The sequence below is a fragment of the Ceratotherium simum genome, chromosome 17, assembly GCF_057802395.1.
Source record: "Ceratotherium simum simum isolate JZ-2026a chromosome 17, ASM5780239v1, whole genome shotgun sequence".
Classification (NCBI taxonomy): Eukaryota; Metazoa; Chordata; class Mammalia; order Perissodactyla; family Rhinocerotidae; genus Ceratotherium; species Ceratotherium simum.
Window position 1 is genome coordinate 18,779,660 of NC_141916.1, and position 19,714 is coordinate 18,799,373.

A 19,714-nucleotide genomic window follows, 5' to 3' on the forward strand; every position below is an offset into this window, starting at 1 on the left:
TTAGTATTTGGCCTTGTTACCTGAAAAGCCAAATAGTTATTTGTAAGAAATAGTGTGGTAAGAAAACACCTGAATTATGCCAATAGAGGGATTTGACTAAAAGTATCTATATTGTTAGGGTTCAGGGTTTTTTTTACCTGAATTTTGTGCTAGAGGCCTTTTTTCTTTTTTCCCCCCGAGGAAGAGTTGTCCTGAGTTAACATCTGTTGCCAATCTTCCTCTTTTTTTTTTTTTTTTTTGGCTTGAGGACGATCAGCCCTGAGCTAATGTCTGTGCCAGTCTTCCTCTATCTTGTATGTAGGTCGCCACCACAGCGTGGCTGACAAGTGGTACAGGTCCGTGCTTGGGATCTGAACCCACGAAAGCAGGCCACCGAAGTGGAGCATGCCAAACTTAACCACTATGCCATGGGGCCGGCGCCTAGAGACCATTTTTTGATGGTTATATGCACTGGTTTCCCATAATCTGGAATGATTTATCTTGGAATAAACACAACTGTTTTGTTTCATTTTCTTTCCCCTAAAGCACTAGTCTATAAAAATAGCTGAATCCAACAATGATACCTGGTATCCCTCCCTTTATTTAACAAATACATGAGTGCCTACCACGTGCAGAGCACTGTTCTGAGAGTTAAAATACAGTGTGATCAAAAGAATACAATGTGATCAGTGTTAGGGATAGGTCTAGTACTTTGGGAACTTAAGAGGAACCTCCTAGTCCAGGCTTGAGGGGTCGGGGAAGGCATCTGGAGGAAAGTGTCATCTAAGCTGGGCCCTGTAGCATAAGGCCAGGGAGGGTCTAAAGCATTTTCAGACAGAGTGAACAGCATGTATGGAGAAAGGCCAGGGATCAAGAGAGATAAGTTGGGCCTGCCTAAAGATGGAGAAAAAGTTTATACAAAGTCCACATGTGAGAGAAAATAAAGGTTGTGTGTGAAAAAATACTTATTGATTAATGATAAGAATAAAGATTTATTGAGGGCCGGCCCCGTGGCTTAGCGGTTAAGTGCATGCGCTCCGCTGCTGGCAGCCCGGGTTCGGATCCCGGGCGCGCACCACTTCTCCGGCTATGCTGGGGCCGTGTCCCACATACAGCAACTGGAAGGATGTGCAGCTATGACATACAACTATCTACTGGGGCTTTGGGGGGAAAAATAAATAAATAAAATCTTAAAAAAAAAAAAAAAAAAAAAAAAAGATTTATTGAGCATTTATTAGGGGCTAGGTAGTATTGTACATACTTGACTTTTAGGAACTTGTTTAATTCTCAAAACAGTGCTATAAGGTAAGTTCTTTTATCCCCAATTTACAGATGAGGAAACTGAGACAGAGTATAATTTGCCCAGGATCACACAGCTAGTAAGCGGTGTGAGATTTGAACAGCTAGATTCAAACTCCATGGCCTATGCCCTTAGCCTCTATGCCTTTCTCTCTCTGCTATGTGTCACCGTGTTAGACATTTTATATAGAATTTTTTACGAGCTCAGGTAGGTGATGGTATACTCCTCAGAGAGGTAACTAAATTGCCGGTGGTCACCACAATTAGAAAGAGGCAGAGTAAGAACCTGTACGTGTCTTTTTAACCTCAGAACTTGTGCACATTTTGTTTGTGTAACTATCTTTGATGTTATATTATTTTGTTTGATATAAGCAAACATTCATGTGCCTGCTCATCTTTGGAGAAAAGTTATGTGTGGTTAAATAAACTCAATTTGAGGGGTAGAGGTAAGAGAGGATGATACATATGATTTGGGCTGTGTTACGTTGTGTATTTATGGGACATTTGAAGCTATCCAGCATGCAGTGGAAATTCTAGGAATGAAAGTCAGGAAGATTATGGCTTATGATACAGCTTTGGGAATCATCTGGTGTAAGTGACCTTTGATGACTTGAGCATGGCTGAGCTCACCCAGAGAGAGGAGAGAAACTGACCCTTGACTAATGCCTAGGAACAGGGGTAAGTGGAGGGAGAGAGAAGGGATTCCGTGAGAAAATTGACAATGGTTTGAAAGATAGGAAAGGAATCAGGAGAGTTACATTTAAGAAAAAAAAGGCAAAATACGGTCTCAAAAAAGGGGGCCTGACCAACAATCAGATGGCAACAGAGAATGTTAAAAACTGAGACATGGTCCTTGGGTTTGACAGTAACAGATCTGCAGGAGAATAATTTCAGTAGGATGGGTGGAGAAGAAGCCAGACCCAAGTGGGCAGAGGAATGAATGGAAGACGAGGAAGTGGAAACAAGAGTACCTGGAGACTCTGGTTTGGCGGTGAAGGTAGGAGCAAGGGCGAGGGAGAGGGGGTGCTTAAGAGAAGAAAGAATTATTTATTTAATGCATATATACAAATTTCAGATATGTATTCACACACACACACATCAGAAATATAAGCATATAAATATGTTTTTAGGTAGAGAAGGCAAAGTCAGAGGTAGAGGTGAAGTGAGGTTCTGGGAAGGTAGAAGGGAAAGATCAGGAGTTCAGATGGACTGCGTGACACTTATTTTTCCCCAGACACAGCGAGAGTAGAGACAGATGATATCTGAGAGTACTTTCTTTTCTTCTTCTTTTTGTCTCTGGAGTGGTCCAGTGTGAGTCACTAAGGGTGAATGGTTTGCAAGTGCCTAGTGCAAGTTGCTCTGATTCTTTGGCGAGCGGTTTCCAGAAGTAAAATTGCTTCTCTTTACAACAACTTCTTTTTCATTACTCTTAAAAGCAGATAAAAAAGAGACAAAATGTTATTGAAGAGACTCTGTCCTGGTGCAAAGATCTACAGCATTGTTGACCCCTGGGAATTTTGTCATTGTTACAATTTTCTTATTTTCTAGGATGTATGTTTCTGCAGAGACCTGGCTAAAGCTCTTCTAAGAACAGTAGCAATGATTATTCTAACGAGCCTACAGACCTGTCTGTCACTATGTTGCTGAATAATAGAATGTTGCTGAATAATAGAAAAGCAATGAGCCTTTATGTTTTTGTTTTTGTTTTTGGTGAGGAAGATTCATTCTGAGCTAACATCTGTTGCTAATCTTCCTCTTTTTTTGCTTGAAGAAGATTAGCCTTGAGCTAACATCTGTGCCAGTCTACCTCAATTTTGTATGTGGGTTGCTGCCACAACACAGCTTGACGGGTGGCTTAGGTCTGCACCCAGGATCCAAACCTGCGAACCTGGGCCGCCGAAGTGGAGCATGTCAGACTTAACCACTATGCCATGGGGCTGGCCCCTGAACCTTTTATGTATGGTATTTGAGTTATTTAGTGGTTCCATTTTTTAATATCACTTGAGTTTTTCTCAGAGTTTGAATAAGCTAAAATTACTAATTCACGGTTCTAAAAAATATGTACTTTCTCAACAACTAGTCTTCAGACTGCATAATAAACATTCATTTTTTTGTATTGATAGTGTTTTGGATAAAACTTAAACCTTTGTGCAATTTGATTCAACACATGTATAGAGAGTTCCTTCTATTTAGAAAGCAATATACTAGTTGCTAGGAGGGCAAGAGGCTAAGGAGATCTGTCCCCTAACCTCAGGAATCTTTCTATGGAGTAGAATTTATAAAATTATGATAAGGCAGAGGAAGTGACCTATGCTGATTGGGAATAGGGCTAGGGCAGTTCAGGAAAGGGTTCTTTGAGGAGGTAGTCTTTCACTTGAGTCTTGAAAGGTGAATGGATTGAGGAAGGGATAACGTTCTAGGTGGAATGAAAAAATATTTGATGTATCAAGGGAGTAGAAACTGGTAATGGCATAATTTTGGATATTCTAGATCTCTCTTCATGTCAAAATTTTATGGAATTAGGCTTCTCACTATCAGAGAAATAAGTTACAAATAAATAAAAGGGAATACTAGAATGAATCTTGTGATGCTAGACTGGAGTCAGAAGTATCGCTGTGAATTTTTTTTTCAATTTTTTGTGTGTGTGTGTGAGGAAGATTAGCCCTGAGCTAACATCCAATGCCAGTCCTCCTCTTTTTGCTGAGGAAGATTGGCCCTGGGCTAACATCGGTGCCCATCTTCCTCCATTTTATATGGGACGCCGCCACAGCATGGCTTCACAAGCGGTGCATTGGTGCACGCCCAAGATCCGAACCTGCGAACCCCGTGCCGCCAAAGCAGAGCGTGCGCACTTAACCACTACACCACCGGCCGGCCCCTCACTATGAATTTATAGTTAAAGAAATATATATATGTATATACACACACATACATACAGAGATGTGAATATAGAGATAAGTATAGAAATATAGATCTGTGTATATACATGAGTTAATATATAGACGTATATTTCCTGGTTCTGTCCCCTAAAAGAGCCTGGAAGCAATGACATCTCAGTAGCAATGAGCACACCTACTGCCCAGATCTTGGTTGTCTCCAATAAAGGAACCAGGGCTCCTTGGAGAAGAGGTTGCTTCCACAGCTAGGGCAGGGCAAAGGCAAGATGGGTCTGGAACATCTTGTAGCGCTAGAAAGTGAGGAAGTGCTAAAAAAAATAAAAAATAAAAAAATTGGTGGCATGTTGAAAGGACACCAGAGCCAAGTTGAAAGAGCTCCAAATGGCCAAACCTGGAACAATGTGAGCAACAAAACAAAATAACCCAGGGAATAAAATAATCCAGGAATTATTATAACCAGGCAATAAAGTAAATATTCATGAATCTATACTAATAAATAAATACTTGAATAAATAAATAAATGAGGGAGAAAGGACAATTCTTTATAGAAGAATTCCAATTACTAAATGTAGAAGGAATGAAGACAATAATAAATCACTATTAGAACACCACAGTAATAATGGCTGAAGGCAAGATCCACCCAAGAATGCTAAAATTAGTCAGTAAAAGTTTAAGGAGGAACAGGATTAAAGTATCTCCCTCCAAATATTGAATTATTAAAGGGAAAAAATGGTGGCTTTACAGTGGAGAAACTTGGCAGACACCGCCTTAACCAAGTGATCAAGGTTAACATCACCAGTCATAAGACCTCAGCATCTTGTACCCTCTGATATGATGCACTGAGGAAAGCACATCACCTCTATAGTATTCTTCCCAAAATTCTATAACCTCAATCTAAGTTCAGAAAAACATCATATTTAAAAACAAAACAAAACTTTTTTTGAGTGTTTCCAGATGTTCTAGGCTCATCTTGTATTTGCCCTGCCTCAGCTCTACAATCAACCACTTCTCCAAGGAGCCCTGGTTCTTTTTATTGAAGAAACCCAAATTAAGGACATTCTACATGATTGACAAGTACTCTTCAAAAGTGTCAGGGTCATGAAAGGCAAGGAAAAACAGAGGAACTGTCATAGATTGGAGGGGACTTCAGACATGACAACTGAATGCAGTGTAGGATCCTAGAACAGATAAAAGACATTAGTGGAAAAACTGTAGAGTTTGAATAAAGTCTGCAATTTAGTTAATAGTATTGTACCAATGTTAATTTCTTAATTTTGATAATTGTACTGTGATAATGTAAGATAAAGCTGGGTGAAAGGTATATTATAGGAACTTTTGTACTATCTTTGCAATTCTTGTGTAAATCTAAAATTATGTCAAAATAAAAGGTTAAAAAAAGCTTTTAACTTCCAAAAAATTTTTCAAGTATGTGAATTTAGGCACTATTTTTTGTACAAAAATACGCCCTTAGAAATAAATGTAGTTTATATTCTGAAAAAACATTATGTGGGAACCTATTTCATATTGCTTTTGTTTAAAATTTCCTTTTGCATCTTGAAGTTTTTTAGGTTGTTTTTTTTTCTTTTAATTATTGCTCTCTTTTACCTGTTGACATTCAAATCTGAAAGAGTTCTTGGTAAAAAAAAAAAAAAAACTTTAAAACTCTACAATCTATTTCTAAAAAATAACATTTTTTCTTAACAAGTGAGTTTATACTTTGTTCTTTTTAATTTTTTGAGGCTATGTTCAGGAAGTATGCCTGGTGTACAAGAAATCATCTTAGGAGGCAAAAAAAAATAAAGCAGTGCTTGCATGAGAGAGAGAGAGACAGACACAGAGATGAGACAGAGACAGAGGCAGAGAGAGAGAGACTGATGTATAAGAACAGGAGTTTTATTAGTGGCAGCTCATTTGCTTTTGACCCAGCCTAGTTTCTGGGAGACAGTTCACTTGGTTGGGTAAGTCTGTAAATGAATTTATTAGAGTAGTTTTCCTGGAGCAGCTACAGGCCTCACCCTAAGCAATAGCTTGAGGAAGTAGATACCTGGGGCCAAGTTTCCCAGTGAGTCATTGCCCAACCCTTAAACTTTCAAGGACCTTTGTTCAAGAGATCTTAATCTCCAGGCTACAGTTTACCCATAAGGATATTTAGCTGTCCCACTTCAAGCTACCTGGTGTGATAAAAAGAACTTTGAACAGGGAATTAGAAGTCTGGCTCTCATACTAACTAGCTGGTGAGTTTGGGAAAATTATTGGAACTTTACGTGGCTCCATTCCCTTACTGTAAAAAAGGGGATTTGATTGCTTAATTTCTAAGCTTCTCTTTCGATATAAAAATTTGCCATATGTATCTAAAACTGAAGACATCTTTCTTCTTAGCAAATACTTCCCCTTTCTATGTATCCTATTACTATTTGCTATACCACTGTCCTTCCAGTCTCTGAGGCTCAAAATCTTAGAGGTATTTTTGTTATATCCGTTTCCTTTAACTCTTGCATACAACTGTCAACCAATCCAGTAGTTCTTTCTTTCCTCACAGTGGAAGTAGTAGCAGAATGCGTGTGACTGAAGAGGTTGGGTTTTGGAGTCTGAACACTGGATTCTGCATGGGCCATATATTAGCAGTGTGACCTCGGGCAAATTACTCGACCTCAATGAACCACAATTTTTTTAATGGAAATAACTCTAGTCTGTCTCCAAGGTTGTTGTAAATAAGTTAATAAGTGCCCAATAAGTGACAGCGGCTGTTATTGTTTGTATATGGCAATGCAATGGATTGGATCTTAAAGTCCACTGGGCCTCTGGAAAAAATATTCAAGGATATTTTAGCCCAGACTGAATACCTCCTCCTGGATGGGTCTTTCCAGGTATTGGTACATGCGCTTTTCACTCTTAACAGGATTTCTAGGATTAAAGAATTGTTCTAAAGTCTGAGAATGGTACTCTCATTTGAGAGAGAGCGGGTAAGTGGGGGGAATATCACACCCCTAATGCAAGCCCGTGAAAGCCAAGATATTCACAATGGAGAGTATTTCATGAGGGCCCAAGGTCACATTAAGTTTCTTTGAAGGAACGAATGATTATCTCTGATGCTCACCATTCTGGGAAGATACTTGCCACTACACTCTTACTGAAAGATAATTTGTATGGGTTTGCAGCTAGGTGGTTCAGAGATTGTGCTACCCAATTTTCTACTTTGCTAAAAGTGATGGTTTTAATCATTATTCATTACTTGTAGTGGAAAGAAGACTTGTTACCAAACCAAAGTGGGTTTGCTTCCTGGCTAGTTAAAATCAGACTTTCCGCTGGAGGTAGTTGTCACACAAAGTAGAGTGACAGCTCCTATTTGCAGCAAATAGGAGACCACATGGAATCATTTCCAAAGTCATGGCTCCCTGAACAAAGGGAAGCAGGTGTCTTTTATTTAGGGTGGGGAATTAATATTTAAAAGGGAAGTTTTGTCATCACTTGTAGAGGCGGGTATTAGCTGGTGCAGGTGCAGTCTGAAAACGTGCTCTTACATACATCGCATGTTATGCTAATAAAGCCCAGGCTCCTCCTGGGGCTGAGAGTCTAGTATTAAAAAGAAGTAAAGGGCATCTTTTGGTCGTCTCCGGCTGTCTGCACAAGTGCTGCCCTTGCAGTGGGGCTCGATCTGGTTCAGGCCAGTTGACTCTGGTATTTCTTCCCAACGTGGCTCTGAAAAACAACCTTGAGGGAGTGTTAAGCACCTTTAGACTTCCTTCGAGCTACTTAGGGCATACACCGGTGACAGACTGACTTTGGAATCAAACAGAATATGGATTTGAATCCCAGTTCAGCTACTTTATAGCTAAATGATCATTGTAAAGTTATTTAATATCTCTAAATCTCAGTTTCTTCATCATAAATATAATAAAGCCAATCTTGTCAAGTGGTTGTGAGGATTAAGTGAGGTATGTGCTTCACATAAGTAGTTTTAAAATGTTCATTTCCTGCCAAGAGTCTGATTTTGAACCTTAGACTTGAATTTTAGCTTCCTGTTGTGTATCACTAGGATTTTTCTTGCTGATGTGTATTTCTCATCAGATGTAAAGCAAAACTCATCGTTCTCCCTCTTCTTCCTATATTTATTCTCTCTGTTAATGGCATCGACAACTTTCTAATCATTCAAGTTTGATGTTGCCAGCTTTGATTCCTTCTCTTATCCTAAGTCCATTGTATTCTAAGAACTGTCAAATCTCTTTCCATCTTTCCCTTCCCACCTTTTCTAATTTAAACCTTGATTACCTTTCAGACAGTTTTAGGATCTTCTTAACTAGTAATTTAGACTCCAATCTTCTCCCCTCATGTCAAGTTACACACTGATGCAGAATCATCTTTTCAAACATGGCTCTTATTATATTACTTGCTTTTTTAGAAACTTTCTGTGTTTCACCATAGAGACTGTGGGTAACCCATTACAGAGTTCTTTTCTTCGGTTTCTGGCCAAGAGTAATCAAAACCATGGAGTTAGACTTGGGAATTAGGGCCGGCCCGGTGGCGTAGCGGTTAAGTGCGCATTCAGATCCCCGGCGCACACCCATGCACCGCTTGTCAAGCCATGCTGTGGCGGCATCCTATATAAAGTGGAGGAAGATGGGCACAGATGTTAGTCCAGGGCCAGTCTTCCTCAGCAAAAAGAGGAGGATTGGCGACAGATGTCAGCTCAGGGCTCATCTTCCTCACCAAAAAAAAAAAAAAGACTTGGGAATTAAACTCCTTTTTCATCACACTCAGTCCCTCAAGTAATTAATGCTTTTCCTTTTTTTTTTTGGTGAGGAAGATTAGCCCTGAGCCAACATTTGTGCCAGTCTTCCTCTATTTTGTACTTGGGTTGCCGCCACAGCATGGCCAACAAGTGGCGCAAGCCTGTGCCCAGGATCTGAACCCGTGAACCCTGGGCCACCGAAGCAGAGCATGCTGCACTCAACCACTATGCCATGGGGCCGGCCCCAGTGCTTTTCCTTTTTTACGAACAAATTTGAGAACATATCTTCTGTATTTTTTTTCTTTGATTCAGAATTGATCACTGTAGAAGAACTGACAACATTTGTACCCACACCTACGTTAGTAGCATAATTGTACCAATAATGTCTTAAAGTATTGGTCAGTATTTCCTAAACATGGCTTAAAGTGTCATTATTGTGGTATTACATAACTAAGTTTAGCTGAATTGTTTGTTGCTTCTGTGTCTTTTTCTTTTTATAGAAAAGGCTGACAGTGTTTGGTCGGTCTGTCGGTTACGAACTGAAAAGCAGATAGACAAATAAATATATTATTTGATACATTCAAGTTTACTTCAAAGAACATGTGTAGAATTAAGGTTATTTTATCCAAAGAGAAGAGATAATATAAAAAAACTAACATTTGTTGCTTACTTATTTTATGGTAGAGTCTTTTCTTCTTTATCTTATTTATTACTTATAAGGATACTATGAAGTAAGTACTATTATTATGGCTGAGAAATTTAAGTTTTAGGGAAGGGAACACAGCTTTAAGTGTTGGGGCCAATACTCCCACTTAAATGCATCTGTCTCCCAGCTCCTTACCATTAGAGGGTACTATGTTGCCTTCCAACCTGGGGATAAAAACAAACAAATGAACCAAAACAGCTAAACTTGTATTGTTTTCAGACAAGGCTTTAGTTGGAAGAACAAGTACTACATGTGTTAAAAGTAGCGTGGTCTTTTAGGGTTGCTTATCACTTACTTTGCATCACAGGACTTTTAGTGTGAAATGGAAGACCAGGTTGCTTGGTTAAGCACACTGTGTGTTCTGCTGTTGTCAAGGTTGTTGGAAGCAGTACCTGATGAACCATACATTCTACCAGATCAGTTATGCTCTGCGGTTGTCAAGAGAGCTGCAAGTAGTACTTTATCTATATTTTTCATTCTTCAAATAAGGAAAATATTGACTCATTTCTAATCTTACCTCTTCTGGACAAAGGTTAGAACTCCTTTGGTAATTACTGGGGCAAAACCCCACAATCCAGTTTAATGGATAGGGACTAGGTGATGTAAGGGCATGGCTTTATGCAATCTTTGACTTGAAGGGATTTTAGAAAAGAATTTAAGTATAGGTGTTTTATCTCCTGAATTTAAAGTGCATTATGCTTCCCTCAATTGTTAAAAGTCTTTAAAATTATAAGAATTGTACCAAAAGCCAAGACAAATATATTATACTTAATATGCTCTTAATACTACTATAACACGCCTAGTGTTTTAAATATATTATCTCCTTAAATCCACATCAAAAACCCTATAAAGGTAGCTATTATCCTCTTTTTTCAACTGAATAAACTAAAACTGAAAATATTATATAATTTGTTCCAGGTAACAAAGTTATGATTTCAACTGAAGTCTATCTCGCCTTAACCTCGTCCTTTATGTTATACCATGCTGTGTTCTCAGCTCTCTCCCCAACACTAAATGGTCAGTGTTGCAGAGCTTGGGGAGAGAGGTAGCCGAAAGAAACTTGGATGTAGGTAGGATCTAATTTGGCCCTGAGTCTACAGAGATGCTAATTGTACCTCCCCTGGGATGTAACTCAGAAGACTGGAACATTTCACTCCAAATGTGGCTTTGGAACAGACTTAAGTTCAAGGAAAGGCCAGTTGATATTTGCACAGTGGGATCAGTCATAAAATGGTGGAACTGGAAGGGACCTTAGAGATCATCTGGTCTAACCTCATTTTACAGGAAACTACAACCCAAAGATTGAATCATCTGACCAAGGTTACAGTGTTTGAGAGAACTGGTAGAGTGTGGTCTGCTGATCTAGGGCTCTCTGCTGTCTTGCTTACGCTACACCGCTGCCAGTCCTTGGATGCTGGAGAATCCTCTTCTGTGTCTAATATTCTGACTTGCTTTATTGCATAGGTATTTCAGTATCTGAGACAAGATGGAATCAACGCCATTTAATAGACGGCAATGGACTTCACTATCATTGAGGGTAACGGCCAAAGAACTTTCTCTTGTCAACAAGAATAAGTCATCAGCTATTGCAGAAAGATTCTCCAAGTAAGTGCTGATTCTGATCCAAAAGCACCCTCTGTCTTGAGCAGACATTACCCCCTGTCAGGGAAATTGGTAAAGGAGGTACAGGTAAAGTGGCTTTATTGAGCACCTTCTGGATTTGAAGCACCATACAAGGCACTGTGGAGAAGGAGGATGATGATAATAATCAGGAGACATGTTCTCTGTCTTTGAATTTTTGCTTAGTTGGGGAAGGAAAAAGGTACAAACACAAAAGATAATTATAAACACATAATTATCAGGCAAAATGTCAATAAGTCCAAAATGAATAGGAGTTAGGACTCAATACAGAATAAGAGTGAGAGAGTGATCATCATGGGCAGAAGCTAGTCAGGAAGGCTTTCTGGTTGAGATGAGTTTTGAGGCAAGTTTTGATTTAGTTGAAGGGAGTGTTAGGTGCACTCTGTACCTGCATTGTCCAATATGGTAGCCACTACATATGTGGCTATTTAAATTTAAATTAATTAAAATTAAACAGCATTTAAAATTCAGTTCATCTGTTGCACTAGTCACATTTCAAGTGTCCAATAGCTACATGTAGCTAGTGGCTACCATATTGGACATCACAGAAATATTTCATCATTGCACAAAGTTCTGTTGAACGTGCAAGCTACATAGGCAAACTACAGCCCACTGTCTTCTTTTTTTTTTTATAATTTTATTTATTTATTTTTTCCCCCAAAGCCCCAGTAGATAGTTGTATGCCATAGCTGCACATCCTTCCAGTCGCTGTACGTGGGACGCAGCCTCAGCATGGCCATAGAAGCGGCGCGTGGGTGCACGCCTGGGATCTGAACCTGGGCTGCTAGCAGCGGAGCTTGCGCACTTAACTGCTAAGCCACGGGGCGGCCCCCACTGGCTTCTTATTTTAGTGAACAAAGGTTTATTGGAACACAGCCAAGTCCAAATGTGTGTTGTCTATCACTGCTTTCATGCTACAATAGCAGAGTTGCAGCAGAGACGGTATGGCCCTCAAAGTCTAAAATATTTACTGTGTGGCCTTTTAAGAACAAGTTTGCTGACCCCTGCTCTGGACCCTGAGTTCTTTGATGCGAGAGTCCCTTTCCTGCTTATTTCTTATCCCTAATGTGTAGCACAGTGATTGGAACATAGTAGGCACTCAAAAAATGGAGAAGGAATGGTATATGTAAATAATATACCAGGGACAGCAAACACATTGACTTCACTCAGATGGAGATGCTGTGGTGGGGAGGAGCTTAGGGCAGGTGGTAGGTTTACCTCACCAATAGAGTTTGTTAATTAATAGAAAGCTATGATACATTTAAGAGAAGAAAGATGGTAAAGATTTGAAGACGGTGATTCTGGGAGTTGTATCTAGGATGCAGCTAAATACCAATAGGAGGTTTCTGTAATCTACAAAGTCACCTTTTCTTCGAGAACAAATCCATCAAGCACCTGCTATGTGGAAAACACTGCCCTTCCACACTCTTGACCTTGGTTATTGTTTAAGGTGCAGTGGAGGTGGGGTGAGACTGCATAGCCCTTTTACCTTTTACATTATTTATATTGCTATATTTTTATGTCAAATGTATTATTCTTATCAAAAAAAGAAAATCAATAAAGATATTTGAGAAAAAAAGGGATTGAGATCTGGAAAGTTATTAAGACTTAATCCCTGACCTCAAGGAATTTAACAGTATAGTTTAGTATAGTTTATATAGTAGAGGAAGTCCCTAAACTTCCTTCATCTTCAGAATCACATGGAGTACCTATTAATAATGTGGTGTTCCAGTTATCTGTTGCTGCATGAAAAAAAAAAAATCTCCAAAATTTAGTGGCTTGAAGTAATGACATTTATTTGCTTGTGCATCTCCAGTTTGGGCAGGGTTTGCATCAACATCAGCCAAGGTGGCTCAAAGACTGGAGCCATAGTCATCTAAAGGCTCACTCACAAGTCAGGCGGTTGATGCTGGCAATCATCTGGGATCTCAGCTGGGGCCGTGGTTAGAACACTTACACATGGCCTTTCCATGTGGCTGCTTGGCTTGGTTAGCTGTGTTCCAAGGGCAAGCGTCCAGAGACAGGAGGAGGGAGGGAAAAAAGGAGGAAGGGAGTCAGGGTCAGGGGTTGTGTTGCCTTTTATGACCTGGCCTCAGAAGTTATACAGTATCACTTTTGCCACATTCTCTTCCTTAGAAGTGAGTCACGAAGGCTGGTTCATATTAAGAGAGAGGGGAATTTGACTCTACCTTTTTTGTGTGTGAGAAAGATTAGCCCCGAGCTAACGTCTGTTGCCAATCCTCCTGTTTTTGCTGAGGAAGATTGGCCCTGGGCTAACATCCGTGCCCATCTTCCTCTGCTCTATTTGGGACGCCTGCCACAGCATGGCTTGACAAGCAGTGCGTAGGTCTGCACCCGGGATCCGAACCTGCGAACCCCAGGCTGCTGAAGCAGAGCACATGAACTTAACCACTATGCCACCAGGCCAGCCCCTTGACTCTACCTTTAGTGGGAGGAATGTCAAGGATTTTTTTTGACATGTTTTAAAATCATCCTATAATGGCTTCCCAGGCCTCTCCCCTAAGGATTCTGATTTGTTGTGTCTGGGATGCGGCCCAGGAATTTGTGTTTTTAACAAGTATCCCACGTGATTTTTACCTTCAGGGAAGTTTAGGAAGCGCTGGTCGTGGAAGAGATGGACTTATGAACTCGAAGCAGTGAACTTGAGCATAAAGCAGAATGAATAAGGTTTATGGTAGGTTCAAGCAAAGGATTGTGGAAGCTGAATAAAGGGAACATGAATAAAAGGGAATAGGAAAGCAAGCAGTCTGACATGGAGAAATATAAAAGGGAGAAAAGACTGGTACAGTTCAGTTAGGGCCCGATGATGGAAGGCCTCGAATGCCGTGGCAAATTTAGGATTTAGTTAGATAAACAATAGAAACAATTGATGGTTTTCATGCAGGGAGAATGACATGATCAGACTTGTATTTTAGAAAGATGCTTCTGGCAACAGTGTAAAAGGTGTGCTGGAAAGGTGAGAAATTGATAGTGTGGAGACAAGTTATAAGGCTCTCTTGAGAACCCAAGTGAAAGCTGTTGAGGGTGGAGGGCAGCAGGAAGGGACAGAAAGGGAAGGATTTGAGACAGTGTTGAGTTGTGATTAATGGGACTTGGAAACTCCCTGTTTTGCAGAGAAACTTCTCCACATTCTTACCCTTTTCACCCTCCCTAGCCCCACCTCTCTTTGACTGAAGTTGGCTTTCCCTCCACGTGCATCTGTCTCTGAGTGGTGGCTGCCTGCTCTTTCTGCACGTGCTTCCCTGAAAGATTCTGGGACCAGGAGTCAAGGTTGCTACTCTTCTACATCTCCACTGCCGTTGCCCGTCTGTTATTTTTCATGCCTTGCTCTGAAGTTCTCAACCTGTGCTTTTAGGCTCGCATCTAACTATACTCTACTCTTGTTATCTTCCCCTTCATTGCAGCGATGTGCCAGCCTCCAGGCCAAGCTCTTTGCCTTCTTTGGGGACACTAGCTTCCAGCTTCAGTCTCTTCTCAGTGTTTTTCAATGGGGGTGCTATTGGCATTTTGGATGAGGCAGGTCTTCCTTGTGCAGGGTCTTCATCATCTTGCTCTACTCCAAATGCTAGTAGCACCCCATGACATTGTGACAACCAAAAAAGTAAAAAAGGCATGGGGGAGAAATCCCAACAAGATTTCTACACATTTCCAAATGTCCCTGGGGGCTGCTAGTGCCCCCAGTGAAGAGTCACTGGTCCACGTAAATGACCTGTCTGATACCCTAGACTCATAATTTCTTGATCTTCCCTACTTCTTTAACCTGCGTGTTGTCTCCCTTGCCCCTGCGTCCAGTCCCAACCTTATCGTCATCACCTAGAATCCATCCCTGAAACGTGCATTTGGAACACCTACCTCCTCTCTGACTAGAGCCTTCTACTTGTTCCACTCTCTTATTCCAACTGACCCTGCTCTTTGGCCAAACTAGGACACCCAGGCCGTGGATGTCGGTCCCCTTCCTGGCCTCACTTCCTTCCCTACCTAACTTGGTCAGTCACTCTCACCCCTTCCTCAGTTCCCTACTCACTCCTTTATTCTGTCAGTGTCCAACCCAGCCAATTCTCAAGATAGAGGATTTGGGTCTTATAATAGCGCTGATGAGAAATAGGAAATTGGAAAAAGCTGGTCGTCTTAAGGGCCTTCTTAATCTCACAGAGAGAAAGTGCAAAAGGACCTTAGAGGTCACCTTCTCATAGCATAGTAGGTTGACTGTCTTTTCTCCATGCAGATTATAAGGGCAAATGGCAATTATGCAAAAGTGTAAATCCTGAACCCATTAATCGGGATCAATGTGCCAGCCACTATGCTAGACTCTTGATAGAAGTAGATACTACAGTGAAACACCGCATAACAACGTTTTAGTCAACGACAGACCATAATACAACGGTGGTCCCATAAGATTAGTACCATATAGCCTGGGTATGTAGTAGGCTATACCATCTAGGTTTGTGTAAGTCCACTCTGTGATGTTCCCACAACAATGAAATCGCCTAAGGACACATTTCTCAGAATGTATCCCCGTCATCAAACAACACATGACTGTATTTCTAATCCTAACAAAAACTATATAAGGGGTGGACATTATCCCTGTTTTATAGTTGAGAAAACTGAGGTGTAGAGAGTAACCTGCCCAAGTTAATATTTGATTTCTGTCTAGTATTAGAAGAAATCTGATGCATATATTCTAACACACTGAACTGGTTTTGAAGGATGAATAGAATTTTATTTGGTAGGCTGGGAGGATGGTGGCGACATTGCAGAGGAGGGGGAACAACAGGAGGTAAGGCACAGAAGTAGGGCAGGGCATGATGTGAACTTAAGACAGTGAAAACCAGCGAATCAGCCTGGATTTCTTCTCCAGGTTTCATACTTAGTGGAGACATATTGCTGATATTGCTTAAGGCTTTTAAAGTTTGCTTACTGTAGGTTACCAAAGCAGATTGCAGGACTGTATCCCACAAAGCATATACAAATTTCTATTCTCAACTCCTAGTGACTTGATTTTCTTATTTTGAAACACTCTCTATTATGGGGTTTGGAATTAGTAAATCCTAGCAAGCTCCTATACAAGCCTAGTTAAGAGACTATAGGAAACCTTAGGAGGTTTCTGATCAGAGGCTAGTATAAAAGTGGTATTTGGAGGAAGCTTAATCTGGCTGATGTTCATAGAATTAGCTCAGCTTTACTTGCTAATTGTTAACAGTACATTTTACATTTATGTGTACATAAGAGTAATTTTTCTAGCATCAGAGCTTGTGTCTCATGAGTACTTTATAGCTACAAACTTACTTCTTTTACTAAACCTCTATACTATATGAATCATTAAATTTGAGGTAAGGAAGGTCCTATTGATGGCTCAATTTGAATGACTAGCTTTGGTTTCACTACCATTGACTTCAGCATAACATAATCTTTTACTTAATTAAAATTTGACTTTTTTGATGGAATTTGTTTTCTTTGCAGAAGATTCCTCTTTGAGGGGCCGGCCCAGTGGCGCAAGTGGTTAAGTGCACATGCTCCGCTGTGGCGGCCCGGGGTGCGGCGGCCCGGGGTTCGCCGGTTCGGATCCCCGGCGCGCGCCGACGCACTGCTTGTTAAGCCATGCTGTGGCGGCGTCCCATATAATGTAGAGGAAGATGGGCACGGATGTTAGCCAAGGGCCAGTCTTCCTCAGCAAAAAAGAGGAGGATTGGCATTGGATGTTAGCTCAGGGCTGGTCCTCCTTGCAAAAAAAAAGAAAAGATTCCTCTTTGACTCATATATTTTTTGGAATTAAAGGGAATCTAGCCCAGTGGTTTTCAAATTATCTTAATTGAGTTCTTCAGAGGAACCTCAGGGGCCAGTTTTGGGAAGATGGGAAGATCTAAAGGGCTGAGCCTGTGACCTTCCACCCCAGCAGTCCTGCTTTGATCCCTTTTATATGTTAGGTTCTAAATAAGATATCACTTGAAAAGACATTCTGCAGCAAAAAGAGTTTAAAAACCACCAATCTGGCTAACCTTTGTCCCATCCCTCTGACAGATAAGGAACTTGATGTATAGCAATTATGACTGAAGACCACACCCCAAAATAGTGGCAGAGCTGAATCCAGCCACAGATCCCTTCCCCCATGTCACAGCTCCTCCCACTCTTGTAACTTTACCCATTCCATAGTCCCAGGAAAGAACAGGGTCTATATTTAGTTTTCTGTGACTTTTCTCCCTTCATTAAGAAAAAATGGACCCTCAGATCTCCCTGGTTAATTTCTTTGTTTCTCTGTAACATTTTAGTGGTGAAATTTTTCCGGAAGAAAATGCATTGCCTAAAACTTGGGAGTTTCCATTTTCCTTTTCTTGGCTCAGTGTCCCATTTGCTCTATTTGAGGGCATACAAGCAAGAGTCATGGCTCAGGAACTCTGTTTTCTGGCCTCAGAAAGTTTGAGACACTGTTATTACTCCCCAGATAATTTTAGCATCTTCCATCAGCTGCCTGCCTCACAGCTGAGCATTGATGAGCAGTTGCAAGATTAGATTCTGTATGTGAAGAAGAGGAGACTGGAGGACGAGATCTGGGAAGGGAAGAGGAATGAGATTTTAATTATAGAAATCTCATTGAAAATATTTTTTCCCTCAAACTTGGATCTTCAGAATGCCTTCCCCTCCTCCCCAAATCAGTAACCTTCATATTTTGTGTCAGAATAATGCTAGTTGCTCTAAATGCCTTTGAGGAAAGTCTGAGGCCTGAATGCTGGTCTAACACTGAATTTAGTATTGCACCTCAGCGTCTCAGCATTCTGAGAGTATAAAATGTAAAGGTACCAAGGACCTGACTAGAAAGAAAGCAGTGGTATAGAACCTTTCTCCCCGTGTATCTACTATTGAGCAAGTACTTCATTACAAAAAAAGGGTGGTGATATTTGAGTGGGAGTTTCACCTGCGAGTATACACCTGTGTCTCACGGATGCCTCAGTGCTGGAGGGACAGGACTGAAGATGAAAACTGTTTTGATGTTCTTTCTTTAAATCTATGTTTCTGTTAAGACAGTAAAGAGAAGGGAACCTCTGAGCTTATTTACCGAGTAACCACAGTGTAAATACTTTGCCTTGGAGAACAATTGGCTAAGAATAAACCTGTCTGCTGATTGGCTCTGGCTTTCGTATATTGTATTATTGCTGTAATATACTGTAGATGATTACCCAAGAGGTGTGGAAACACAAGTTCAAGGCCTGGTCTAAGTTCCTTTCTAGCTATAATCCACTGTGCCTCTGCATTTCCATGTTTAGGGACTGTCTCAGACAGATATGTTAGTACAAGTGGGAAAAAATGATGTACGAGGACATTCACCAAAGCTGCTATTTGTAATGGTGGAAAACTGGAAACAATCCAAATGCCCAGTACAAGGACTGTGGGTTAATTATTTATATTCATAATGGAAGAGGATTACCAGGGTTAGCAAAGCCTTCTGTGTTGCTAAATCCAGGAGACGTTTGTTGGCCTTTGTCTTACGTGACCTCTCTCCACTTCTTCCTTCCCACGTTTTTGATTCTCTTGGCTTCTCTGGCAGTCTCCTCGTTTTCCTCCTACCTCTCTGTCTGATCCTTGTCCTTCTGTCTTATCACCTCTTCTTCCTCTTCTCACTGCTAAATGTTCAGAGTCTCCGGGACCGAGTTCTGGGCCTTTTCTCGCACTACACACTCTTCATGGATGATATCATAATCTTCCATGGCTTTAACACCATCTGTAGGCAGACAAGTCCTAAATTTATATTCTTAGCTCAGATCTCTCTTCTGAGCTCTAGACACATGTATCTAATCACTGCCACCGCCGAATGGATATTTTAGTTAACATGGCTCACTGAACTCTTGATCTTCCCCATCCCAGTAAACAGTACTTCCATCGACTCAGCTGCTAGAAACCTGGGAATCATTCTTGACTTCTTCTTCTCCCTCCCTTGTTACCAATCCTGTTGATTCTACCTCTGAAATAGATCTCAAATCTATTCGCTTTTCTTTATCTCCAATGCCACCACCCTGGACCAAGCCAGCATCATCGCTGACTGATGCCACCTCCATTCTCAGCCCCCTCTAGTCCATTGTCCACAGTATCCAGAGCACTCCTTTAAAAACACAAATTATATCAATGACCATTCATTGTACCTACGATTAAATTCAAAATGCTTAGCGTGGCCTACAAAGCCCCTGCCTCCCAGCATCATCTCCTGCCCTCTCCCTTTCCTGGTGTGCTTCAGCAACACTGGAGTTCTTTGTGTGCCTTATACACATGAGGTGCTTTCTTGCCTTGGGGCCTTTCTGTGTGCCTTTTTTCTGTGCCTGGAATGCTTTTCTCACCTCGTTTTGCCTGGCTGACTCCTTCTGGTTAAACTTCAAATCTCAGCCTAAAGGTCATTTCCTCAGCAAGGCTTTTGTTGACACACACACACCACCCCCACCTGCCTTCTCAATTTGG

At 40.9% G+C, this 19,714-nt stretch overlaps 1 protein-coding gene across 3 annotated transcripts in view; it reads left to right on the top strand.

The window, feature by feature from the left end:
- LIMA1 (LIM domain and actin binding 1) overlaps positions 1-19,714 on the top strand; it is an 86,805-nt gene that overhangs the window by 18,372 nt on the left and 48,719 nt on the right. For 2 of the 3 annotated variants that reach the window (XM_014786447.2, XM_014786448.2), the window contains exon 2: positions 11,075-11,215. In XM_014786447.2, coding sequence (XP_014641933.1) covers positions 11,097-11,215 — 119 coding nt within the window. In that variant the 5' untranslated portion in view covers positions 11,075-11,096. Of the gene's footprint in view, positions 1-6,393; positions 6,410-11,074; positions 11,216-19,714 lie in introns of those variants that run through there. The other variant, XM_087442418.1, reaches the window with a different exon arrangement.